General features: G+C 44.4%; 1 protein-coding gene across 6 annotated transcripts in view; it reads right to left on the minus strand.

Moving 5' to 3' along the window:
* Positions 1-27,724, minus strand: part of ATP1A3 (ATPase Na+/K+ transporting subunit alpha 3) — a 330,819-nt gene that overhangs the window by 49,655 nt on the left and 253,440 nt on the right. For all 6 annotated transcript variants that reach the window (XM_069640928.1, XM_069640929.1, XM_069640927.1 and 3 more), the window contains 3 exons: positions 25,233-25,425; positions 12,716-12,891; positions 11,459-11,595 (listed from right to left, as the gene is read on the minus strand). In XM_069640928.1, coding sequence (XP_069497029.1) covers positions 11,459-11,595; positions 12,716-12,891; positions 25,233-25,425 — 506 coding nt within the window. The remainder of the gene's footprint in view (positions 1-11,458; positions 11,596-12,715; positions 12,892-25,232; positions 25,426-27,724) is intronic.

The raw sequence follows: 27,724 nt of genomic DNA on the forward strand, positions 1-27,724 counted from the left end.
CTTGCTACCCTCAGAGTCACACTGGGTCCAGGCTCCTCCACGACCAGTGGCCCCTGCACTGCCTCCGGGCCTACCGCACACTTAAGAGCTTTATCTGGAACCCTACAGTCGCCCACCTCCTTGCACATACCCAGAGCCGTGCTGCCCTGGTTGCACTTACTCCGAGCAATGCTGCACTGATTGCACTTCCCTCTTCCCGCTCCCTTGCACTTCCCCTCCCCCTGCACCCTGCGTATCGCACGTGCACGATCTGAATGACACAAGGCCTGGTAAGATCGTTTGTTTTGTCCTCCCTCTGTCTACCCTTCCTGGTCTTGTCACGCCTATAAACACCTGTGTACAGGCGCGTTATAAATGACTTATATCATATCATATCATAAACATAAAAACAGCCAACCAAGAAGCACAGTTTAATAATGATTTGATTCTATGGATGGGACAAGATTTGTATTGGGCCAGGGCATATGTACAGTTGGCAAACATATACATTAGCTTTATGGCCTCTTTCAGATGGAACTACTTTTTACAACCCATTATGGCATGGTGCCTCAGTAATATCTAGTTTGCACAACTGTTGAGGCATTGGGTGCAGTGATTTCCAATATGCCCACCTTAACACTTTAAAGAGCTCTGATACAGTTCAGTACCAGGCCAGTAATCAGATAGAAGAAAGGGCGTAATGCCCCCTAACTGACAATCACCTGTGCCAGGACTGCCTATGAAGAAATGGTGAGGCAACAGAGAGAGCAACAAGAGAGCTATGGCACCAGACGAACATGTCGCAACATGTCTAGTTTTAGGATAATGCCATGTGCTGCGAACCTGCCAGAGAACTGTGTGTGTAGCCTGTACATCAAAGGTTTGGCTTCCTTTGGGGATGGCTCGTTGCTTCACCCTTTCTAGTTCAAGTCACTGAATTCCATCACATTTAGTAACTACGCCCATTAGTGCAATCATTGGAATGTGAGACAGAGTTGGTTTGGCCAAGTCTTGTTTGTTTTTGAATTCTTGAAAGTCAAATATGAGTTGGCTTAGCGGGGAAAACTAACATTATGGCACGCTTCTGGAAGTCGTCCCTAGGCTGGCTCGGCTGGTGACTAGGGGTATAGGCAACCCTACGTCACTGCAGAAATTGGTCTCCATCATGTGGATCATGGTGTCAGCAGCGTAGAGAGTTATCATCCCTGGGAGGCTCTGCCATTCGAAGAGCACTGTGGTCATCTTTCCTGGAGTTAGTTATTTGCACAATTAGTGGAGATGCCTGGAGGTAAATATGTCACTCCTAACACAACACAAACCTGAAACCCTAACAGCAGAAGTTTCTTTTTCAGGTGTGATGAACACCAGAAAGGATGTCGAAAATTAGCCTTGCACACTCCAACCTCAGCTGTCATCGTGGCCAAATCCAGGGGACGTTGACACAACACACCTATTCTGGGAATACCCCAGGGATAAATCATTTTGGAAGGAAGCATTGGGCTGTGTACATATGTCATTGAGTGTTTGCATTGGACCTCTCCTTTTCGCCAGAGAAATTGTGCATGTAGGAGCTTTCTCTGCATCCAAAACCTGATCTGCTGGCCTGGAAGTTGAGGCACATATCCTTAGACCAAGTATGGATGATCTAGGTCCAACTGCTAACCATTGAGGGAAAAGATGCAGGAGGAACATAGTACCAACCCGTTCCCTCACAAAGCAATCTGCAGCCCTTGCTTGGATCTTTGAGATTAATAGTCTTGCATAGTCTTGTCCCAGAATCTCTCTTACTACTCATGACCTTTCTGCAGTGCATCCTCACCATCCTGAACTTTCTGCACCCATCCACACTACACAGAACACTCCCTGAGAAGGGGGAATGTGGGTTTGTTATAAACAAGGTTTTCATCTGTCTTGTTTGTATGGTTTGTCCTGCTGTTACAATTGATCCCTTTAGAGGCACTGGAGCAAATGAGGTTTGGCACATATATTTTTGCCATTTGGAATAACTAGTGAGATCTCACTGTATGACTAAGAATGTTTTCTCATTCAGTGTTTGATTTTGTTTCTTTGTCCGTTTTCCGCCCAACCTTGAATCCACCAACTGCTTTTCTGTATGTTACCTCCTCTTTTGTTTTATTTTATTTGATTATACATCCTTTGTAAATATTGAATCGTATGGGTAACTCCACCCTGTTTCAAAATTCAATATGTCTTGGATACTTTAAATGATCATGATTTGATATTAAGGTTTTGTGTATCATGTCTGTAAAAGACAGCCTCGAGGACGACCAATGTGGTCGAAACACGTGTCTGCTGTTCAAAATCCGATTAAACATATTTGTGGAATTACCACGTTTATATTTGTTACCTCAGTATCTGCTTGGATTTTTTCTCATTGACATCTCTTTCGGGCACTGCGCAAGTCACCATCCGTCTAAAACTATAGGATATTGTCACCAAATCAGAGTTCTACTGGATGGGCTTTGGAGAAGGGTGAACGCAGCAGGCCATCACTTTAGTAACTTTATAGGTGGCTATTGAAGCGCACCGGTACATTTGTCAAACCCTTTACCCTTATTAACTCTAACACAATTGCAAAGGCTGCAGGAAAGGAGAGCAAGGTAAGGGGAAAGGGAGAGGGTAAGGCTGGATATGGGGGTTAGCAAGAGGAAATGGAATCCTGTGCATCTGTGAATGTTATCCAAATAGGGCAGCACACAATGGTGTAGGTAATTGCACCGACTGAAGAAATCTATGTGTAGCCAACAGGTCTGAGGTTTGAATCTGGGCAGCAACAACTCAACCTCTAATTCTTCTGGAGTTGACACGATTGGTGAAGTTGAAGTGGGCATTTGGTAGTTTTAGGGAGAATTCTCAGACATGTGCTAATTCCCTTCTACCTTATTTTGCTGGACTTTAGGACTTTTAATTTCTAACCTGGAGAGAGTGAGACCTTTTTCCTACTCTCTCATGTATTTCTCTGCGATTTGGATTCTGACAAACTCCATAGGCATCATCTTTACATTGTGACACAAAGCAATTCAGTGCAGCGGCACAGGGAAGTCTCTTAAATTTCCCAAAGGTCTAAATACCTTCTCTTGGTGAAACTCTGTTTCCAAGAGCAGTGATGTGAAATTGACTTTACTTTCATTTTGTAACTTTCTAGACCAAGAACCCACTATCTTACAATAGGGTGCTGGAGGGATTACTTAGTATCCCCTTTGTCTAGTTTCTCGTGTAACATTTTTATGTTACCCTTTCTACAATTAATGGCTGGTGGCAGTGGTCTACTTTTTACTACCATTGTGTGTTTTTACTGTGGGCTGCAATTGCAGCTGCATTAAGGCACCGAGGCGTGCCCATTTTGTCAAAATGGCCCGGTCTTCTTTTTTCACCATTTCTTGGTGGAAAGGTCCTTCTTCTGATTTACTTTGCGTGCCAAACCAGGTTTGGTCTCTTTGTTCATTTTGTCTTTGGCGAGATTCACGAGTGAAGCCCGCCTCTGGCTCCAGCGTGTGTGGCAGGGGCATGAAGTGAGGGAGGTGCCCGAAACGCCTTGTACTTAGTCTCCTTCATTACAGGAATGCACCCAAGAGTGATTGGCTGGAGGGCTGTCCTCATAGGACAGTGGCCCTGCTGTGTCATTGACATCTAGGCTGTGAATAAATGGGAGAAACCTGCATAAAAGGTGAGGCTTTTTGGCTTGGAATGCAGAGTCGACCACTCGACAAAGGAATCCGAAGAAGAACTTTGAAGAGACGCCTGCTCCAACTCCTGGACCGTTGGTTTGTCCGGTGAAGCCAGGCTGCTGTGGTGAAGCTCCAAATTCACATCAACTAGAGAAAACCTGCCAAGGATGACTTCTCTCCCAGGGGTTGGTGGGACCAATCGACCCTAAAATGAGCTCATCTGGAAATCCTGTTGGAGCTGGCTGTACTTCCATTGCTGCTGCAGGAACCTAAATACCAGAGAGAGGAACACCAGAATTGAGTGAGCAAGCAAGGCTACACAACACAAGGTAAGTCCCCTTAGTTTTACAGTACCTTTGGTTAGAAGAAATTGGTTACAGCTGGCTTATGTTCCTGTGTAGGTCTGCAGATCCTGTTGTTCCTGGGCCTCAGTCGTGGGGACAAGAGGGAGGACGTCTGGGGACTCCTGTACTACAAATTGAAGGTCAGCAGAAGCAATGGGCAAACTTCAAATCAGTGGCACTTCGCGGTTTCAGCTCCTCACTCCTCTCGCAATAGCAACACCCATGTTCTCGGATATCACTATGGACTTTCTTCACATCTGGGGTCCAGCACTCTGTTGAGGTGGCTCAGGCTTGGTCAGGCCTGCTTTCTGGGAGTCAGAAGGATCTTCCTGGAGCTCAGGTCCGACTTAAAGACACTCAAATGGGTACTTGCTGAGTTAGAGAAACTAAGAGTGTGTATTTTGAAGTGTGTTTGTGTGTTGCTTATATATTGCTCCCTTCTGAAGAAGGCTTATTGAACTGACTGTTAAATGAATTCATAATTGTTTAATCAAGAAACCTTAAGTTTAAGAGTTTATTTGAATACGTGTCACTGTGCATCTCTGTGTAAACATCCTACTGCTTACATTGACCCCTCTTGAGATAAGCCTGGCTGCTTAGCCACACTGCCAACCTGTGTAGTACAGACTTATACCAAAGGTTGGCTTCCTATTGCCAGGAGGTCAAGGTTGCTGTAGTCTCCCAATGGGTACTGCTCATAATCTTGCCTAACAGGTCCATTTCATGTCAGAGCAGTAGAGTCAGTAACATGTGTGGCATGCCCTGAGGACAATACATTGTTTATTATTGAGGTTTCTAAGGTTACAACTTAGGGAATTCATAAATGGCATGGCATTCTGAAAAGCTGATAGGTGTGGAGAAGAGTCAGTGATGCATTAGTTGTGGGAGAAGTATTAATTTTGCTGTCTCCATGAGAACTACTGAGGTTCATCATTTTATTATAGGAAGAGTGCATGGATGCAGGTAAATAACCTCATAAAGTCAGTAGAGCTGAAGCAGAGTAAGTCGCTCATGATGCAGACTTTTATTCTGCTGATGTTGCCTACACTTTGCTGAGAATTTAGGCAATGTTAAGAATTCTGTATATGGAAAAAACAGTTCATAGTTCTCTACAACAAGGGACAGATTCTCAAAACCTTTCTTGGTACAGGCAATGAGATATGGTAGCTCCAGAAAGATGTGCCCTATTAAGAAAGGGCATTTGAATGTGTGCATCACAGGTGTCCTTTTCACCCCCTTTTTGCATTTGCATAAAATTAGAGGCAATTACTGTACAGTTTAATGAGTATATCCAAGTCACAAATGGGGTTGCCCATTGAAATGTGGTGAAAGCAAACACATTGCCTTCTGCCTGTTTGGAACAGTTGCAAGGAAAGGGCAATGCATGGCAGTGTACTTTCTGACAATTTCACACATTTGTTAAAGTCAAACAGCAATGGCTCATTCCCACTTGCATTACTATCCCTTAAACAGGGATAGAAATGCTTTTTTTCGGTTTTACATATTTCACCACGATGGGTCTTGAAGACGCTTTAATGGCCGGTCATGGTGAAATGCACTCCCAGCAACCTTGATGGTGCTGGAAGCCTGTCATACTTTAGTGCAGGGGTCTGCAGCCTTTGGCTCTCTACATGGCCTGGGCTACAAAAACCATCAGCCCTACCCAGTCTAGTCAATCGTGAGGGGTCTGGGAGGCAAAGTCTAAAACATTTAGATAGCCACATATCGCACACCCCTGCATTAGTGTCTGGGGCCTGCATCCGACACTAATGTAGGTAAGTGGCTGGCCAGTCCATAATTTGTGCTGCAACAAATTCACCTTAGTGAATGTGAATAATTTGACCTGTGCATTTCACAAAGTGATGCAAATATAAATAATGGATCCCTCTGCTTATTTTTCATTTGCATTTTGTTTGTAAATTTGACATGAATGCACTTTAAATAGATTATATTTTTCCCAGCTTAAAACTAAGAATTGTGTTTTGCTTTCTATATCAAATAAACAACCAAGTGCAAGTTATTAGTCAATTAGACACTTTGGCCCTGATTCATGGAATCATTTGTATGTAAAAAGGGGATTCTGTTTGATGAATGGGGATTTGCGGGCAGAATGGCATAAACGTATGACTGATATTCACCAGCTCTTCGCGGGAGGTGCACAGAAACCCTTCAGCCAGCTGTGGGTGGAATGTTGACCATATTTGTCATGAGGATAGTTCTTCTAGACATGTGCAGCGATATCTGCAAACCTCATAATTACTCTGAAAGGGATTGAGAGAGAACCTAAAAAGCAGCAAGGTGGGTACCTTCTCTTTGAGAGAGGTACGCAGACGTATATGCCCTGGCATCATGCAACTGTTTGAGAAGTGCCTTTTTTTATTGCAACAGTGTTCTTAATTTGTAGCTTTCCACATCCTGGAAAGGAATACTTAGTGAGATACCCAAAGTTAACATCAATATGGAAGGGTTTGGTGGTGTTTGATCATCTGAGAATTGATTGTGGCAAACTGTTAAAAAAAAAAAAAACAGCATGCATGCGATCAATTGTCAGAGGATTAATCATGGTCACACAAACCCACACTCCCAAACCCCCATACCCCTTCCCTACTTACCTGTTTGCTCTCCGCCTGGTTCACTTCAGCCCTGCGGCATCAAATCTTTCCCTCTAACGTGGGCCGGATCCGATGCCGCAGGGTCCCTTTTTCTTCTTTTTTTTTTATTTCCCGGTCCCCTGCCTCCAGAAGCAGGGGACACCCCTAAAACCCTCCCCCCCAAGGCTAATACATACCGAACATGTGGAGTGGGGGATACCCCGCAACCCCCGCTCCACATGTTTGGTATGTGTTAGCCTAATTGTTAGTTTTTATTCGATCGAATGGTACTGACCAAATTCGGTCAAATGTATAATTTAATCAAGTAAACATGAACAATTATACTAATACCATATGGAAGACTACCTTAAAAAACAAAAAAACATGCTTCAAATTTCATTGGCTCCCAGTACGGATTTATCGTGCCACACTTATTTGCTCCAAGAGATTTTCAGCAAATTAAGCCAGAAGAAGGACACATGTGCGCACTTCTGGGCTCCTGGTGAAAAAAGTGATCTCTGACAGGCAGGGAACTAAGGAACGAATGAACCTGGTATTGGGCTCTAACATTGAGCTAAATCTGAAAGCATCGCAATTCAACAACCAATCAGACCATATCACCAAATGGACACATTCCAAGAATGATGGGCCAAGAAGGGCTTGGCCAATTGGACAAAAGGCTTGTGCAGATGAACATGAAGTTGAAAGGGGCTCTTCGTGTTGATGACTGTTTGGTAGGGATGGGGAAGTTGACCAACCTGGAGTGAGTGACACTGAGGTCAAATTGTAGAGGGCCCTTTTTACGGAAAGTCAAAGGCAACTTCCTTCAAATGTTTGAGGACTGCGCACGGTCGGCATTTTCACTCCCCACCTTTGTATTCCCATCCTGATTCCGAGTTATACCAGTAGATGGGGTGTCATCAATATAACAGTATTGAATGGTCAGATTCTCTGAGTGTTTATCTGGTAGCTCCATGAGTTCATTTGGCACATTCACAGCAAGACCCCAGCAAGCCTAAGTTTGCTTTCCTGCTGCGTAGTTATTACAATCTGTGCTTGTGATATTTTGCCCGTTCCGATATTGTGTCCTGCAACTCTCTTTTTATTTCATTGTTCACATTGTTTCATACGTTATCTTGGCTTGTGCTCTTACTTTGATGTTCCTTCTTAAAGAAAACACAATTAACTATTCTATTCGAGACGACACACGTTCTGAAAATGTTTCTAGTGTTTTATTATTATTGCAAACAACTTACAATTGTTTTAACATGATTCATATTGTGCTATATTTGATACTATCTCTATACGACTAGAATTCCTCAAAATGTATACCATGTACCTTTTCTATGCATACAGCATGATGCCACACTGTACTAGTTGCTCACATATTGACTGCAAGAATACATCTTGGCAAAGTCAACAAAGCAAAAACCTTCAGCATTCTCAATTGCCTTATATCCACAAAAGCGCAGGCACCACATTGCCTTTTCCCAACTGTGCTAAAGCCACACTATTGCCATTGCCAATGCTTGTTTTCTATGTCCCCTCGACGAGCAATTGCTGCTGTCTTTTTGCTCGAGGCAGTTCTGTATCTTCTTGGAGCTGTTGCATGACCCAGGCAAGTAAACTGTTTGCCCCACGTCTGCAGCCTCTTTGATTTCAACTCTGACAAGGGACTTTAAGATCTGGGAAACCCCAGCCAAACCACAACCAACAACTGCCCACGTCATCTACTGATTAGTGATTACATATATTGATAACATCAACACAGTACAAGCCAAGATAGCACGTCCTATTGAAGCGACAGCAAAGGCAGTCCATAGAAACGGCCCCCACACAGGCCCACAGTAATACCAGTAACGTGGAAAGGGTGGATTGAATGCAATCGTCCCCTCTGCTTTCTAGCATCACCTATAAACTAAAACCTTTTGAAGGCAGGCTTTGCAAAACCCAAGGTATTTAGGCGGGCTGTGAGTGGGGTTTAAGAGGAAGGGGCTGTGTCTGAAAACAAGTGTCAGTGGTCAAGGCTAAAGATGGTTCCAAGAAGGAGGAGCGCCTAAGTGCATAAGTCTGAATTTATGATTTTGAGTACAAAAAAAAAAATGGATTGCATAAATCAACTACGTTAAAATACCGAATCCCAAAAGCTCGAGTTACAAAAATGCGAAGCCGACTTGTTCGCATTTTGTAACTCAAGCTTTTGGGATTTTCTTCTTTTAATCTGCGATCCACATTTAATGTATGTGGGGGACACCCCTGCATCCCTCGAAGCCAAAAATGCCACACTAGGGGAGCAGGGGACACCTCCGCAACCCTCCGCTCACCTAGTTCAGCATTTTTGGCCTAGACATTTTCTGCACTGCCAAATGTGCAAAAAACGCGCGCTCGGCATTTTCCTTGCAGTATTTTGGTGCAATACCGGTCAATTCACACATTCCAAGAATGGAGTAACCAAATTGAGGCATGAGATATTAAACTAACTGATTTTGAGGGAGATATTTAAAATATCCTGAGATATGACAACGGGATCCATTAATTGGTAATAATAGTGTAGGAAAAAGTGAATCTTCACTGCCCGCACAGATGGATGGAATGTTTTCCATGGAATGTGTGTCTATGCAGAAGATGAGATTTTTGGAATGCACGTGGGTGATACTAGTTGAACGTGAGTGTAATGGACTGGAGGGCCGAAGGGTTTCATGTGGTGCACTCTCCAAGCAGGGGCCTGTAAGTTTCCCTTTGGTGGTTTTGAAGGGGTCCTTCCTCTTTAACTGCCAACATTATGATTATAATTGGTCATTGATAACGCGCTTAATAGCCAGTGGTTTGTAAGCGCGGTCCTGAGGAACGAACCCTTCTTGCTACGCGTCGTCTTGCTTCCAAGGCGAGCGTGTCGCCCCTGAGCTATCCTCCATAGACGTTGGCGGGGCACCAGCTCAGATCAGCAGGTGCCAACCTAAAATCCACTTAGTTTTACATCTGCTAAAAGCTGATGTAAAACTGGGCATGTTAGGGTCCTGTCTGTCAGCCAAGTAACGCGTATGAAGAGCCAGCAGAGCATGGGGCATGAGGCACACTAGCATGCGGCATGCCCCTAAGGTCATACAGCCGCAACTACTTTCCTTCCATGGGTGGAGGCATCTGTTCTTTTTTGCAGCGGTGGTTGCCTCAATCCAACACCACTGAGAGTAGATAATGAGCAGTGCAGACCTACTGGCTGTAGGCCCGCCTTGCACGCAGTGGTCTATACTACCCCCATATTCATAATATGGGCGAATTACATTATCAGATACTTATTTAATGTCACTTTATATCTCTGCATCCTCTTGTTTTATCAATCCTTTCCCCTTCCTTTTTTCGACGCAATCTCTAGTATCCAAGTGCTTGCTGCTATCATTGATGTTGCGTCATTCACGCTCCGGCCCTTCCGTCTCCCATGATGTCTAACATTGTTCATTCAGGGCTTAAACAAGTCTCGCTCTCCATTTCTCAGAGAACCCTTGACAAGATTGTAATGCATTCTATCCTTGATGTTACTAGACTCCCAAGGATCCTGAAAGCAAGTTACTCCTCACCCTTAAATTCTCAGATTGCTGCGCTCACCTCCAGACACCTTTTACTCAATCCACATGGTCATCTTTTACTTTAACTTCCCATTCATATCTTTTATTTACATTCATATTTTACACTAAATGAAACCAAATACCAAATCCCAAAACAAGTAGAAAAGTACAAACATAGCAACAGACATAGCACAGTTCCCAATCCTCCCTCCTTTCCAGTTTACAGACCAACCTCAAGAAACCGTGACCAAACAAACCTCCTAACACAATTTCATTTTCTTTTGCCTTCGCCACAGAACCCTCTCAGCAAGCGATATTCTTTGTAATTCTTGCACCCATTCTGTCTTAGTGGGCGGTTTACCTGTCTTCTAGCCACTCTGTATAGCGCCCCTTGCGGCTCTGAATAACCAGCATTTCTGAGGGTACGACAGGTCCTCTATCTGTGACTCTGCCCCTAGAATGAGTGTCTCAAAGGAAAACTCTATTTGCCTCATTACACGGATGGCGGAGAACCATGGCGCTATCAGCGCCTAGGTTCATGCCGGTAAAATACCGGCACCGCCTTGGCGGAAAGGGGAATTACCGCCCCACTCCAAGGTTGGCGGGGTGGTAATTCCCCCTTCCACCATTGCCCTTCCCCATTCCCATTTTTGGCACGTAGGGCTCAATGGGAATGGGGAAGGCGCTAATTACGGTACCACAAATTGTGGTACCGTAATTAGCTCCCTGGGTCCCTTTGCGGGTTGGTTTTAACGCCTGCAAAAAGCAGGCGTTAAATCCCCCAACCCGCAAAGGGACCTCGTAGTAAGGCGGTAAGGATTTACCGGTACCGGTATTTTACCGGTACCGGTAAATCCTTACTGCCATCCGTGTAATGAGGCCCTATATCTGTTCTTAGCACCGTATTCATCATCATTACAATCTCTTTCCAAAATGAAGTAGTGTGACTACATTCCCAGAATCACTCAGTCCCCATTACGTCATCTCACGAGGAGTCAGAATGTGGATGCTGTGGGTGAGAAAAGGCCAAAAACGGAGGCTGATAGAACTGAGCCCTTTGCATCTCTGAAGTCCAGGTACAGCACAAGGAGGGAAACCTTTGAAAGCAGAGCTCCATGCATGCCCTATGTGACACTTTTAGGGAGTAAGAGGATAGTTCTGATCTCAATGCCCTGTTAATCCTTGGCTTATCACCTCTGAGCATAGCATAGTGGCAGAGCTCCATGTCATCACCCCTGTAAAATCCCCTCGCTCCGCCATGTCCTGTGTAGTTCTAGAGCTGGCATACTCACCTCGCGTTCACTTGACTGACTGGAATGTTGAGTCTGGCTGCAATGTCCTCCACAGTCTCATTGCCTTCTGAGATGATGCCCACACCTTTGGCGATAGCCTTGGCAGTTATTGGATGATCTCCAGTCACCATGATGACCTGCAGAAAAAGGTTATATGGCATGGTGAGTAGATTCTGGTAATGCTCTGGGAATTCACATCCCGAAAGGCATTGAGGAAGGGACCTTGCAGAAGGCAAATGTGCAAGAGGTAACGGTTATGGTGCTGGGAGCAATCTGGTCTGCAGAGAAAGTAAAGGGTGCAGGAAGTGCTTCAGCAGTTAAGTTGGCAGGTGTAGGTTGCAAATCATGAAGTAAAGGTTTTGAGGAAGGATGGGTCAGATAAAGGTCATAGTGCACTACTGAAGAATTCCTGGAATTGGCAATGTCAGGCAGAGACCAATGATTTGTACAAAAATGTCACCCTCATTTGTGTGCCCCCGCAGTCACTGTGACTTTGGGCACAAAATACTGACTCCCATTACTGCACCCAAGCAGAGCGGGGCTTGTGGCAGTGTCCCCTGCTCTGCTTGGGCGCAGTACCGTGAGTCTGGGTTGCGGGGGACAAGAAAGTAAAAAAAAAAAAAAAAAGTAACTCTGCGACGTCAGCTCTGACCCACGTAAGTGGGAGGAACCAATTCCGCAGGGATAGCGAGGATCGGTGGCGGACACAGAAGTGTGTGCCGCAAAGGTAAGTGAGGTGGGGGGGGGGCTCGGTTAAGGGAATGCGGGCAGGGGGACACCTAAAAGTGATCTATTTGATCATTGCGCAGTTACGGGCGGCCGAGTGACCACATAGATTCTTATAAATTAAATGGTCAGGAAGTGGGAATATGTCCAGTGAAGACCATAGCGCACTGAGCATGAATTGTAGGAATGTATTATTCAGGCAGGGTCACAATGAAGCAATGAGGGATTAAGTGGAGGGTCAGGAAGAGGTTGAAGGTGTTAAAAAGAAAAAATTCTAGGAAGGAAAGAGAGGAATGCACCCTTCTCTCCCTCCCTTAAGCTGACTTCAACAGTTGTGAACTTGAGCTTTCAAAGCCTGGAATCCCTTAAAGATGAATGCTATGATTTTGACCTGGATCCTGACCCCCTGAAAGGCCCATCCTTTGGCACTGATGTCAGCTCAGATTGCTGAACAGCCTCACTCTCTCACCCTATGCCCTGTTACCAGAGGAGATCCCTGCATTGCCCCACTTTCACCCATGAGCCTCTCACCTTAATTCCGGCGCTCCTGCATTTGCCCACTGCATCGGGCACTGCTGCCCGTGGAGGGTCGATCATGGACATGAGTCCCACAAAGCAGAGGTTCTCAGTGGTGAAGTTCACATCTTCGGTGTCAAAAGCAAAGCCCTTGGGGTACTGCTCTTCAGGGAAGAAAAAGTGGCAGAATCCTGAAAGAAGCGGCAGGGCCAAAGGTAAGGGCGCGGGCCATGTGTGAAGAGGCAATAGATTATGTACCAGTGCATATGACAACAACACATCAGGTGAAGTCCCACACCCTACAGGCACCTTCACTTGCCCCACTTACTGTATGCCGAGTACCTATTTGCGTTGTCACCTAGGGTCGGACGTGGACAAAAAATAGGCTGAGAAGGTAGCCCACAATCACACATGACTCTTCATGACTCTTTGAAATATTTTGATTAGTCTCTTGGAGTGCATTCGTAGAGGAAGGTGTGGCAAAGAGTGCATATTCATGCACTTTGGGTCAATAACATTGCTCAAAACTACCATCTACACAGAGTGTGAAGTCATCAAATGGGCCCACGTTGTCCCACAAATATGGCCACTTTTGCCATTCTGCCAGATGGGCTAGCCCTTCAGACTTTTTTCTCATGCTGTATAGGCCAGCGCAAGTCTGTTGGCAGCTTGTGTCGTGTTAAGTCCTCATTTGTTGTCAGTTTGTGCCAGATGATTGTCAGGCTTTTGGGGTTTGCCTTCCAATTGGTTCACATTTTATAGAGATAATTCCAGCTGACGGCGTCAAAGAGAAGTATGTCATGGATGTCTGAGGGTCTGAAGGCGGCAGGGTGTGAAGCTAGACCAAGGAAGACTAACCCGGTGCTGAGGAATTCCTTTAGTATGCCCAACTCAGGGTAGTAATGATTAAAGGAGAAAATTGTAGTAGTGTCAGGGAGTGCCTGTTAGAGAATTTAGGGGATCTGTAGTTTGTGTAGCGGGCTATTAAATCCTTGCACAGGCAAAGCGCATCTAAGCCACATCCCCCACACAAACAACAGACAAGCCAGCCAATGGTGTCTACATATTCCACTCTGCAAACTCACGTGCGCACAAAAACAAGCCTTTACCCACTGAGCATGGAGCACCCTACCTCTCCAAATACGCACTGCAACCTCCATCACCACATTCAGATAGATCCTGAAAGCATACCTGTTTCCCCACACATAACCCTGCCCTCCACTGCTGCCACATGTCTATCCTAATCTTCCTATCCTATCCTGAAAACATTGTGTAACTTCTTTTTTCAACTCCCCCTTTTTCATACTTTGAACCATGCAAGACCCCGAAGGATGGATGTTTCTTTTATGATCAGGGATCTTTCCATCAGATGGCATGAGCTCTTAAAGGAATGGTTCGGTCAGAAATTTTTATTGTCCCTACGGGTCAGCCATGTGTTTTTAAGTCTAAGTCGGTCGATATTAGAAAAATTTCCTATGGACCTTACCTGAGTTTTCGTCCATTAAACACACGCGAAAACAGGGAGTAGGGCGCCGCCGTTTTGTGATAATCTTATCACTTGCTGCATCGCCCTGTGTAAACTGCTTTTGCGGCACTAAATCATATCCCCCGCCCCTTAGCCTGACATTATCAAAACATTTATATTCCCCGCCTCTCTCCGTGATGTTACTGTGCTGCATAGGCAAACGCGCCCAGTCGTCTTCTACGTGAATTCACACAGAACCCGGAAACCAACACAGATCAACTCAAAACACAGCGCGCCACAATTCGGAATATGAAACTGTACTTAAAATCAAACAGCAATAAGGTACATTTGGTAAAGTACATTTATTTGACATTAAATATTTAGAGAATATTCAGCAATTGGCATATTAAATCAGAATGGAATTTTTTTTCTTTGCTCTCGATCCACAAATCCTCTAAAGTTTATCGTGAGTCATGCATTGTTCCTTTATGGTACACAGGGTGTTGGTTTTCATTAAAAGAAGCACTTTGGTCGCACGGTGAATCGCGAGGCTGTTCCATCAACTAGGCACTAGGCCACCGCAAAGGTTGATATGTTGCTTCTAGCCGCTAGTACTGCGTAAGGGCATATGGGCCCTTGGCTATCGTCCCATAAAATAGTCAATGTAGTGCAGTTGTTTACAAGAAGCTGCAGCTGGCGATTGAAGAAACCATCGGCCAGGGTAGGGAATAGGTGGCAGTCGCAGTACGGTAGGATGTACCTGTTTTGAAAACATAAAAATTGAAATTGGTCTCGTCAGCCGATCTTTATTACTATTATTCATTTTATTTATTAGGGCCGAGGTGAAACTATTTGCTTGCGAGGATAGTGCAATGGAGTATGTTCGGCTCTAAAAGCAATGCGAAAACTGACAAAAGAAATCGAGGTTAACACACAAAGTAATGATTTATTAACGTTGACCCGCTGAGAAACGACTGTCTACATGCGTGTCGAATGGGCAAATGCATGCCCATGTGCCCGATAGAAAGATAATCCCACAAATGTTTTACTTGCTCTTCATTGTAATATGCCACACAGAACGAACAAGTACAACTTAACCTGTCTTTAACTGAACGTTATTGTTATTATATTCCGGTATAAAATCGTCTAAAGACTTACTTACATTATATTTGCCATTTCCATTGTCTGAGCAATGCAGTCTGTAAATTGCACTCTGTTTTTGGCAACGATTTTTCATATAATGAACTAACATGAAACTCGGTGTAGTTTCAGAATTTTCAGCCTTATCGTCTCTTACGTTATTGCACCCCTCCTTCAAATGAAGTCCTTTCGGCATGGTCCCTTTCTCTCAAGGTCAAAAAACAATAGAACCTTATACTGCCAGTGCGCGTCGTGGGCCTCTTCAGCTCGCGAGCAATAAATAAAAGCCGCCGACCTTCACTCTGCATGAGTATACGTTCTTACTTTGCAACATCCCGTGTAAAGCCATCTGTGAGAACTTGAATTTTTGACTCCATCTTTCTACTAGGCCTCAATGTGCTAATGCGAACTGGCTTCTCTCCCATCTGCAACGCCTTGCTTGGTGCGTTCTAAGGCCCCCAATTTTGTCCTTGATGTCCGCGAGCTTTGCAGCCCTAGAGAACCATAACTATGGAGACATTGGGCCTCATTACACGGAAGGCGTTAAGGGTTAACGGTCACCGGTAATGGTACCGGTGACCGTTAACCGTTACCACCTTACTACGAGGTCCCTTTGCGGGTTGGTACTTTAACGCCTGCTTTTTAGCAGGCGTTAAAAACCAACCCGCAAAGGGACCAGGGTGCTAATTATGGTCGCGCAATTTGCAGTACCGTAATTAGCACCTTCCCCATTCCCATTATGCCCTATGGGGCAAAAATGGGAATGGGGAAGGGCATTGGGGGAAGGGGGAATTACCGCCCCGCCAACCTTGGAATAGGGCGGTAATTCCCCTTTCCTCCAAGGCGGTGCCAGTATTTTACCGGCATGGACCAAGGTGCTAATAGCACCTTGGTCCACCGCCTACCGTGTAATGAGGCCCATTGACTTTTTGGGGGAAGGTCAGGAAAAGTATTAAGTACCCGAGGAGTTGAGTTGAAAGTGCGATTTATTGTTTGTTTGTTTTATGATTTGCAATGCGCAAGCCTCCCCTCAGTTAACAGTGCGCAGCATTTACATGAGATTGCGTAGCTTAGTTACAGCAACAAAAATATATACATGCACATATTGACAAGGTCAGCGATATGAGGTGAATAGAGAGAGAAGTCAAAGATGACACCCAGGTTGTCCGCCACCCAGGATGGGGAAGGGAGGGGTTAGGGTTAGCATACTTTGTATGTACGCTGTACAATAACATTTTTTTCAAAAGACAATCAGATTACAATGATTTAAACCGGGATTTGTACTTCTCAACGAGCTCTGCTTTGGCTGGACATGGCACAGTGGCAATGTTTTGTGACAATGCATCAATGCTCTGCACAGAATTGCTCAAAATTCCATGTCTGTGCTTCTCTAGTACATTAACAATAAGGCCTTTAACAAAGTCGAACTCCATTTCCTCATATACTGGTTTCACCATCCATTTCTTACTACTTTTTGCAAAGGCCGTAGTGTAGCGAAGCATCCCTACATTTCCTGTAGTCCTAGATTGTTCACAGCACACATTCTCGTTATGGGCCAAGACCGCTAATAGAGTCCTATGTTTCATGCACTGCATGCCGAAATGCAATCGCTTAGGCCTGTACTTTAGGCACATATTGTGGAACACCTCCAAACCTCCTGTGTGACGGAATTCTGCATGTCCCCTCAAATCTCTTGATAGAGTTTTATCAAAAACAATCTTCTCAATGGCTTTGTGTGTAGGTGAAGATGGAATCAACCACTTCTTCTTCCGTGCCTCCTCTGGGGACAAAGAGCCATGTTCACATTGGTGGAAATGTTGGTTTTCTGTCCACCGGTGAACGTTGGTACAGTGGTGCATCAGTGACTGCTATTTTTCAAATAGGATTTCCACTGACCCTTCACAAGTTTTGGAGCTCCACCAAAGATGGTTGCTGATAGACTGGGACCACTGTGAAATACTTTCCAAACCTTTTTTTTTTTTCCTGCAGCCGAGATTTTCTTATTGATTGATTTAGCAAGATGCCATACGTCAAATTGATGTTTAATATGTGGGAACTGGTCTCTCATTGTCTTGGCTATTGAAACGTATCTGTCCATGGCTATGAGGTTGATGTGCATTCCCCTCGATTGTAGATATTCCAATGATTTTATAAATCAAAGTTTCTCCATGGCCACTGAGGATTTACATTGGGACACCTGCACGACCACCGAACTCACAATTTTCTTACTATCCATGTCCTGAAAGTGGTAGGTGCAGTACTTGGCAGAAAATCCAGGGCTGTTGCACTGTCCATCGCCGGCTAGCCTGAATTGTTTGCCTTTGAATGTACTTTATAGAGACAATTGTTCAATTTTCCAAGCATCACTAATGGCCCGAAATAGATAGTCATGTTGGAATTTGTAGTACTGCGTTTTAGAAATGAAATGGAGTCCCACAAAACTGAAAGAAAGACTCTAACTTTCTAAAACTGAACCCACTAAAAAGTGAGGCAGCTGCACACAGTAGATTGCCTGCTGGCAGTTTCCCCAGCATCGGTTGTGCAGACGATGAGAACGTATGATGTAATGTACAGGCAGCATGTATTTTGACGTTACTGCCTTGTGTTTGATGAGTCACATGAATCAATGGCTTCCCACATACTTCCCCTCCAACAGAATGCCCACATTTCAGCATACTTATAGTATCCATCAAACAACTGTCAAATACTATGTATTTGCCCTCTTTCATTAGACTGTCATCCTGCATCACAGTTGTTTCGGACTGCATCGTTGCGGACATATCACCAGAATTGAAACTAATATCGCTGATATCAGGTTCTGATGCGTCGGTGAATAGTGCTGCTGGTTCATTCTCTGTCATTTCAAAATCTATTACTTGAACATTGATGGGAGAACAAAACAATGTCGACAGCTTTTTGGGTGGCATTTTTTTTGCTGGTGTAGATTGTGTGAATTGATCTGCGACCACTTCAGAGCTATCTTCAATACATCCAGTATCATCTTCTTGTGGTGGTGCAGTCGCATTGTAGCAATGGTCTAATAAAACTTTATTGGATTCTCCGGACACATTAAATTCATGTTCTGGCCATTGGACATGAGCATCTCGAGTCTGAACACGCCGCGTCTGAATTAATAGTTCCTCCATAGTGTAAATGGTCTGGCAAGCAACATCTCTCATTTGCTTCACTGTCTGTGTATGTATAGTTCATACACCCATGGGTAACTAGAGAACAGATTGGAAAAGGGATGTTCAGTTTAAACACAAGATAAAGTATAGTACAATTGACAGAAAAAAAACATAATATAGTCCCCAGCACCAAACAATTTCTAAAAATATGAACTGTTTGTAACTAACCTTATTTTTGTTTCTTTTCTTTGCAACTTTCTTGACTCGAACTTCAACATCTGCACGCTGTTGCTCCAATTCATTTCGCATCTCTTCCCTTCCTCTTGCGCTGCAACGACTATATTTTCTGGATCCGCATAGACAGCACGGAATGACGCTCCATCGACTCCCTGAAACATAGTACTTTCATTACTATGTATCACAATATTGAAAACATAAAATTAAAATACACGTGAGGACGACCACACAGGTACATCTCAATAGCTAAACATTGTGTAGAACAATCAAACGACAAGTATTTGAGCTCTGATGATCTAGTTCGATGGAACAGTCAGTATCCATATGTCTGGCTCTGCATGGACTGCCATGAAGGATTCTATTGGAGAGGATGCCTCAGCAACTCCCTGAAACACAGTACTTGCATTAGTATGGTTTTCAATATTGTAAACATAGCACACACTTGGGGTCGACGGCACAGGTACATATAAATAGATAACCACAAATGATCCATTGTCTAAAAGAATCAATGGATATCCAAATAAGATCTGATTTTCCCGACTTATTTCTCCGATTTATTTACATCTGCATCAACTACAAGGGATGTTGTGATTGTAGAGGAAGCTCCGTCGTCTCCCTGAAACACAGTACTTGCGTTAATAAGGAAGAAAGTATAGCAAATGGAATCACGTTATATGATCTCGCTCGATGGAACTGTCAGTATCCATACCTCGTGCTGATGAAGAATATCTAGGGATGTTGTCAATGTAGTGCGCACTTCCGAAAGGTGCTGCACCGATTCGTATACGCATGGTCCCGCTTCCACTTCCCCTGGAATTACTTGAATGTCAGGCTCTGCATCAAGTGCAGGGGTTGACGCTCCATCTACCTCCTGAAACATACTACTTGCATTAGTAAGGATTACAATATTGAAAACATAACACACACTTGGGGTCGACCACAAAGGTACATATCAATGGCTAACCACGAATGAAACATTGTGTAGAACAATCACACTAAAAGTATACAAGATCCGATGATCTCGCTCGATGGAACTATCAGTATCCCTACCTCGTGCTGCTGAAGCACATCTAGGGATGTCGTCAATGTGGTAGACGCTTCAGCATCTCCCTGAAAGACAATACTTGCATCAGTATGGATAACACTAATTATAACTGAAAACAAACACTAGGGGACGACAACTAAGGTGTATACAATTGGAAAGCACTACCCAAACATTCGGTAAAATAATTACACGATACATAAAAACTATTACTTGACATGCATAAAACAAGTCTGTAGCAGAATAGCTAAGTAAGATTACCTGTTACGCGGTAGAAGTGGTTGATAACTGCGGGCACGTCACGGATGTAAAATGTTCTTGCTTCAGATTCAGTGCATAGTCAAGCAGTTGTAAAGGTAAATTAATGTTTGATAATGAAATGCCAATATTAAAAATTGCCATGTAAGGCGACAGAATACTTGAGAATTATGCTATTGAAAATGCGCAAAATAGCACAGTTCCCTGTGCCCATAAATAGATTTCCTTTGAGGGTTATAAAATCGAAAAATAATTTGATAAATGTCATTATTCAAAAAGCTATACACTCATATCAATATCGAAAGTATTACAAGGGACAGAACACCTAAAATATCAATTAATCCATTCGGCTACCTACACACTACTGCAAGGCCTAAAGCTAAATCCGGACACTTGACTCACCAGTGGCGGAATGTGGATGAATAGAGTGGGAATAGCGTTTGCAAGCAATTTTCATGTCCTTTGCCATTTAGTCTTCTTTGTTACCCAAGATGTGGCGTACATGTTCGAGGGAAAGTGCCGGCTGCAGATGCAGTATCGATCACCCCTATTGTCCTCAAAGACTTGTTGGACTCTACTTTCAAGCTCTTCCGGTGGATATCCGCAATGTCTGACCCATTCTCTTATTCGATCAACAGTTTTAGGGAATACATGCATTGTAGTGCCTTCAGATTTAGCATGGGTCTTAAAAAGGGCAACCGCTAATCGAACAGGCAGGCATTGTTGAAAATTCTGAAAAGTAAATATCAACATTATTTTAAATTCTTGATGAATAAAAATGTGATAAAAAAGTAAATGAACCATACAATGTTCAATGCAAGGTTTGTTTTGGTCCCCTGAACTATACCAGTTCATCATTGGTAGTTGCATAACTTTCAGAAATTAATAAATGATGTGACTAAACTCTGAACATGTGACTCGTCCCTTGGATGTACTGTCTTGCACGAGAAGGAAACATGCTTACATTATAGACAGGACCCGCGAAGGATGCAATTCGATGACAATTGACACAGAATAAAATAAATAGATCGATTAATAGCATAACAATTGAAACTCAGATCAATAGCAGTGAGCCAAATGAACATAGCACTATTGAGTACTCTACTCACAAATAGATAGAAATTTAAAAATGACCGAAATATGACTGTGATACATGGCCTTACCTTGACCAACAAACAGTTAGATTCACCAAGCCCAGTAGATTGAGGCAGGAGAACAGGTAGATGGCCACAGGTAGCACACTGACGAGTTTGCTCGAAGCGGTCACAGAAGTTCACAGATGGCACGACGACGAGCTTATTAGCATCGATCTCAGTGGTTCTCAGGTAGCACGTTCAGGAGTTGACTTGCAAAGCACAAAGATGTTCTCATGAGACATATCAAGTGGTTTATAAAATTTTAGAAACAGGGGTGTGTTTGTGAATGAATGACGTGTATATGTTGTGGTATTATGTGGATTGCAGGGGGGCGTCCAGCATCAGGGGAGGCCTGCCTGGAGACATGGGGTCTGAGGAGGCCATCTGAGCGATGGCCCCTGGGCGTGGGATATCATTTGAAGTGTACATGCTGTTTGGCACCTTGGCCATTTGCGCCCCTGACAGCCCCCCATGGCAGCGCGCATTCACTGGCGCGAACCGCCTTTGATAGAGGGGGGGTGGGATGGATGGGCCTGGGGCATGCAGATAAGGCACAGGAAGACTGCTGAATGGAGACACACTTATGTGGATTGCAGGGGGTGGCCAGTGTGAGGAACATCCTGGCCGGAGACACGGGGTCTGAAGGTGGACATGGGAACAATCACCCATGAAAGATAGACAGCTTTGAAGTGTACATGGTGTTTAGCACCTTGGCCGTTATCGCCCCTGACAGCACACCATGGCAGCGCTCATCCCCGGGTGCGAACTGCCTTTGAAAGGGGGGGTGGATGGGCCGTTGGGCGTGCAGGCAAGGCACAGGAAGACTTTTGAATGGAGACACACTTGATTCATTTAAAAAATCGAAACGACCGTTGTTAAAATATATGTGGTGTTTTATTTTGTTTCTTATTTTGATGTCACAAAAATACAAAACTTTACACATTGTACAGGTCAGGTTGCAGCACAGTGAGGGAAAATCCCCTGTACTGACCGCTGTCACTGGGGAAAGTTGTCTTATGGCAGCAACGGCACAGGCGGGTATTACTCTTCGAATGCGGTGTCCAAGCCTCCCGTGAAGCCACCATGTAAAGGAACGATAGGCCACCAGCCTGTGCCACTTGTGAAAAAGAATGATACAAACTGTTTTTAAATGACCAAGATAAGTTTATTAAACCTTTGTTGTCAATGACAATTCTTGTAACTAATGGCATTCTGCTCGGACAAATGCTATCTAGACACTGCACACTATTGAACGACTTTCATGCGTTACAATTAAATGTAGATGTAATTTTGAATATAGGAGACGACCATGAAATAGTAGCGGCATCACAACCAGAGTATACTTACTCGTTACTTGGATTACGAGGACGAACAGTTGCGCGAAGTTCGTGCATAAGCACCATCATTATTCTCAACACGGACCATGTAAGGCAGGCTGCCCTGAAGTCTGGCAGCTCGGTGATGCATTGCGGCCGTGGCTTGCCTTCCGAAATGTAGGCCACGCATCCCGAGTTTTCACAGCAGCAGCAGTTCTCGTCCTCGGTTGGCATTAGCTCGCACCGATTGCTTGTGCACCAGGTGGAAACACCGTCCATGCGACTAGGTCCAGTGTCTTCATCCGTTGATTCGTCCTGCCAACTGCCTTCCGAAGCCCCATCGTTTTCGCATGTTTCCCTTTCCAGTAGTTCCTCCTCGGTATACTTGGGCTCGTACATGTAGGGCATTATTGTAGCCATTGTGTGGTAAACAAACTAAAATAATTTAAAGCGATGGTACAGGTGTTCACACGGGCTACAAACGGCGAAGGTAGCTGACCAGAGCACAGAAACGAGTCACAGAATACTCAAAGTAAAACAGAGAGAGGAATGGAATTGAAAATCTGCTGCTGTGTGTTGTCAAATGGTCTGTTTATACTTATTGAGTAAAGAGGCGTCCTACCATTTCCATGGCGACACGTCATTAGCTGAAGCGCAGCCAATGTTGACACGAGACGTGCTTTGGCGTTGTGAAATGGGCGGTACGCGTCTGCTGATGACAGGCTCAGGGGTGGGGGATATGATTTAGTGCCGCAAAAGCAGGTCACCCAGGGCGATGGGGCAAGTGATAGGATTATCACAAAATGGCTGCGCCCTGCTGTCTGTTTTTGCGTGCGTTTAATGGACGAAAACTCGGGTAAGGTCCATAGGAAATTTTTCTAATATCGACCGACTTAGGTTTAAAAACACATGGCCGACCCATACGGACAATACAAATTTCTGACCGAACCATTCCGTTAAAGGACTGTCCTGGCTCACTCATGATAGACAGTAATTAAACATAGGCCATTCTCAGGTCATTTTCTGTGAGGGGTTAGAAGCTACGAGTACATGTGAGAAAACGTTTGAATAGAACAAAAAACAACTGTAACAAGAGGTTTATTTCTTATTACCGTGGCAGAATGAGGGGACTCAGGATAGTCAAATGCTTGTTGAGTTATTTGAGGATTATAAATTGCCCATATGAGGTTGGAAGACTTCCCTGCAGAATTTCAAACTTTTTCTGAACATTTTGGGAGTCCCAGACACCTTCCCATCAAGAGCCTGTACTTTTCCTGCGAGCCTTTTAGTAGAGGGCAGATTCTGTTCCAGGACAGGCAGGCACATCTCTTCATTATGTCACCAGGCACACTGGCACCCCTCTGCTCCTTGACATTGAAGCATGGTACTACTTGCCTGCTGTAATACCAAAGCGCCTGCAAGCCTGTGACGCAGAGATTGGTGCATGTCATGCATGTTTCTTCTAATTGTGAGGACCAAGAAGGGATTGCCAGCTTGGATTGAGAAAGTCCTGGGTGGGCTGTGATGCAGAGTTGGCCGAGCCTCTGCAGTGTTTTCCAAATGTGAGTTATCCAAAGAATAGTGCTAGAACTGGGCCGGAATATGCTTTGGTTGTGAGCAGATTGTGCCATGTGGTGGAAAATCCTCAACAGAGAAAGAAAGATGGAGAACACAACATCTATTATTCTGTAACAACTTGCAATTTTATGCATTGTCTCATCCATCTCATCGGATGTACATTTTGTTCACTTATTGTCACTACAATCACAATCACCACTGCAATGCAATCAACATGCCTAAACATGCCTCATGCATCACAATGGCATACCTATATTCAAATGTCACACTGTCACCAACACCCACACCCTGAACACTTTTCAACTCCATCCAAATCACATCGCTTCCCCCCACTCAGGTGTTTGCTTATTAATACAAATGTACACTTTGCCTTGTATTCACACCAAAACCTTGAACATGACCCATGTTGGCTTGAAACATGTGTTGGCTTAAGTGTGTAAATAAATCACCCTAAACATGAAGTGACAAGCTTTCTCATTGATTCTTAAGTGTCCAATTTAAATTCCACAGTCAACAATAGGATCTCTGAGCCAGCACCTGGGTGACTCTGTTCTTACCCAAACCCACTCTAAACCTTGCCAAGACGCAAGAGCACGTCTTTTAAGAACCCCTCACTGGCATCAGGATCTACTAACTTATTAAAATGATCAGCACAGTGATCTGTGCATTCTAGTGCTTAACCCAAGTCGTAATATCTACAGGTGGTTGCATTAGCCTTGATTTCCAATCGCACTTCTGGTCAAGCCTTAAGCCACAAATTCAGAGTCTATTCATATCAGACCTCAAGAAAGCAGCTGATTCTTAATATCACCACCAAGTCCTCCTGATTGAGTTTCATTGAAAATGTGGGTATTCAAAATATTGGTCAAAATATTACACTGGTTTTGGATGCTCTTATACATGTGTTTGACATAATATAGACTAACTTAAAATACTCCTAACACATATGCTTTACTGCAGGCAGGCATACACATCTCAGGAACCGTCTTTTATTCTGAGCACAGAGACACCTTGGAATGTGGGGCATCTGCTTAATTCTCCAGGTCCCCTGCTTTACCCACAGACTCCAGAATGTGCAGATCTTTCAATATTTCCATATAAGACACCAGTTCCTTCGATCCACACCAGCCTTTCTCTCTCCCTAAAGCTCATGTGTAAAATAATAATGCTCTCATTCATCAGGTATACCAAGTGTCGCGTTGACGCTGCCGCGCCCCTTTACAGTTACGTACCCAAGACGCGCTCCCCCAGGCCGCCGAGCTCCAGGTAGGCGTTCTGAAAAGCTTCCTTTGTCTCCTCGTCCAAGGGCTGCTCCTGGCCCTGCAGGATGATGGTGGAGCAGCAGTCCAGGATCCTCTCGGGGGCGCCCTTCATCACCAGCAAGTACCGGTTATCCTCAGGGTCTTCCGTCTCGTGAATGGAGAGCTGAAAGAAGGGGACGCAGCACGATTAGAGGGCAATGAGAAAGCACGCCAAACCCACAGTAACGAAACACATGTTTGCAAAAGCTAACTGGGTAAAGTGGCAAAGGGCAAGTGCTCACTGTGCATTCAAGAGAGCTATTAAGCAATTCATTTAATTAAACCAGGAAAGGTCTCTTATAATTAATTGGTACCTATTTATAAAACTGCAGACCTGTTGCCAGGAAGCCTACCAGCCCCAGGTCCCACTGCACTCTCCGCTGCTTGGGCAGTGGTGCAATGTGTGAGATTAAAACTTTCCAGGAGACTCACTGGCAGATTGCCTAGAGTGCAGACCCAGGCAACAATGCTGCCTTTCAACCTGCTAAATGAGACCATGTTGAGTTTAAAGCCACCTAAAGTTGTTTCACCTGCTCATGGTGGTCTCTAGGATCAGGAATAAAGCCCTTGACATCCTGCACCAGGTATTCTGAACCACAGTTCTAGGTTATCTGCAGAAAGAGATCGGCCACTGCACCCTGACCGGTTGCCCAGAGTCCTGCAGATTGCAAAACCATCTGCCAGAAAAAGTTCAAGGAGCAAAGAGATGGGGCCAGGGCCCTAGAGGGGCCCAAACACCTGGACTCGCCTGAATCCACCACTTAGAAACCAACCAAGCTCACTACTATTTGTAGATTCTCTGTACATGATCACTGCCTCAGACTATCACATTCAATATGGCCGGGGAAGCATATCTATTTGATATACAATATGCTTATCATTGACCTTTGCAAACAAACCTTTTCATGTCTATGTGCACTTGCCAATCTCCTATGCTTACAACTTCCGGGTCATATTGTTTTCTCCTATTTGCAAAACACATTTGACTTTTTGGGTGCATTGTTTCTCGCATACGAAGAATTCAAGAAAAGAAAATATATTTTAAAAAAAGAAAGATACTGAAAGCAGGTCTATTCAAGGATGTGTTTGACGGGATGAAGACAGGTAGACATATATGGTGAACGAGGAGAGCCGACCTCTCCGGACTTTGACCACAAGCAACACACCCCTGCCACTTACCCCTCACAGAGCCCTTCCTCGATCTCACTGGACTGCCTGCAGTAGCCACATCCATGTTGGACACTGCAAAGAACCAGGCAATTGAAGCCCAAAACAGTTGGCCACACAAGACCCATTCACTTCAGTGTCTTGAATGTTCAGTGTAATCCCTGATCCACTTGCAACCTTGCTCCACAGTTTAAATATATTGTTGTATTCATTAAACAGCGTAAAAAGCCACATGGTGGCATTACTGGAGCCATATATAGAAATACTGATTTAATAAATAAGAAATAATTCATACATTCCAGAATGGGACTACCTCCCCACCCACAGGGATCTTATAACTTTCTGAACTTCTGCAAGCAAGGACAGTCGCTGGCGATTTAATGTTGAGGCCGTAATCAAGTATAGGTGACCTGCTCAGTGGTTCACATTTCTGCAATCTTTAAAAAGTTAGCCATTAAAGGTTTAGCCAAGAGTATTCTTTCATTGCATACGTTTTGTGTACATTGGGAACATCCATGTAATTGTGTCCTTCACTAGCTCCAACCAAACCTTGTCTATAAAGCACGAAAGAAACTTACAGGACAACTTACAGGCAAGTGATGGACAGAACTAAAAATTAGATGAAGAATTTGCAGACAGCTGACCTGAGGAAAGGATGGCAATCTCAGAGGCATACTTCTACATGTATGTTAAGAAAGCAGGGTGCCCAGTGGGTTCAACCTCACGGTGGCCTAATTCACAGTAGAAATATCAGCCAGACAAACGGAAGACTGATGGAGGACGAGGTCACATTGCATCCCCTGCCGCTGCAGAGAAGGCCCATCGAGTTCACAAGACACAATGGCACCTTAGATCTTTTGCTGTTTACCACACCTGTGGAAGCAAGGATCCTACCTTGCTAACTAGCAAGCACTCCTGCGCTGAATCAAACCCTTCATCCCCACCTAAGACTTCAGATCCAAGCCCTGGTTCCCTTCCACCTGGCGGGTGGCAATGCCTTTCAGGCAGGTGTCACAACTGCTACTTTGGCCCCCCTGAAAGCTATCCAACATGCCTCAACATGCTTCATTGTAGGACCGAAGGAATGCAACTGCAATCAAGGACCTACACTGGTTGCCCCTACAAGCTCACATCATCTTCAAGACCGCTGGCATCAGCTACAAAGCTCTAACGCCCAAGATGGCATCATACTCAGCTGCAATGATTACCATCTCTGTGCAACACCAGGAGCCAAGCCATGGTATCGCCAGACTGGA

The sequence above is a fragment of the Ambystoma mexicanum genome, chromosome 1q, assembly GCF_040938575.1.
Source record: "Ambystoma mexicanum isolate Mex_15411 chromosome 1q, UKY_AmexF1_1, whole genome shotgun sequence".
Classification (NCBI taxonomy): Eukaryota; Metazoa; Chordata; class Amphibia; order Caudata; family Ambystomatidae; genus Ambystoma; species Ambystoma mexicanum.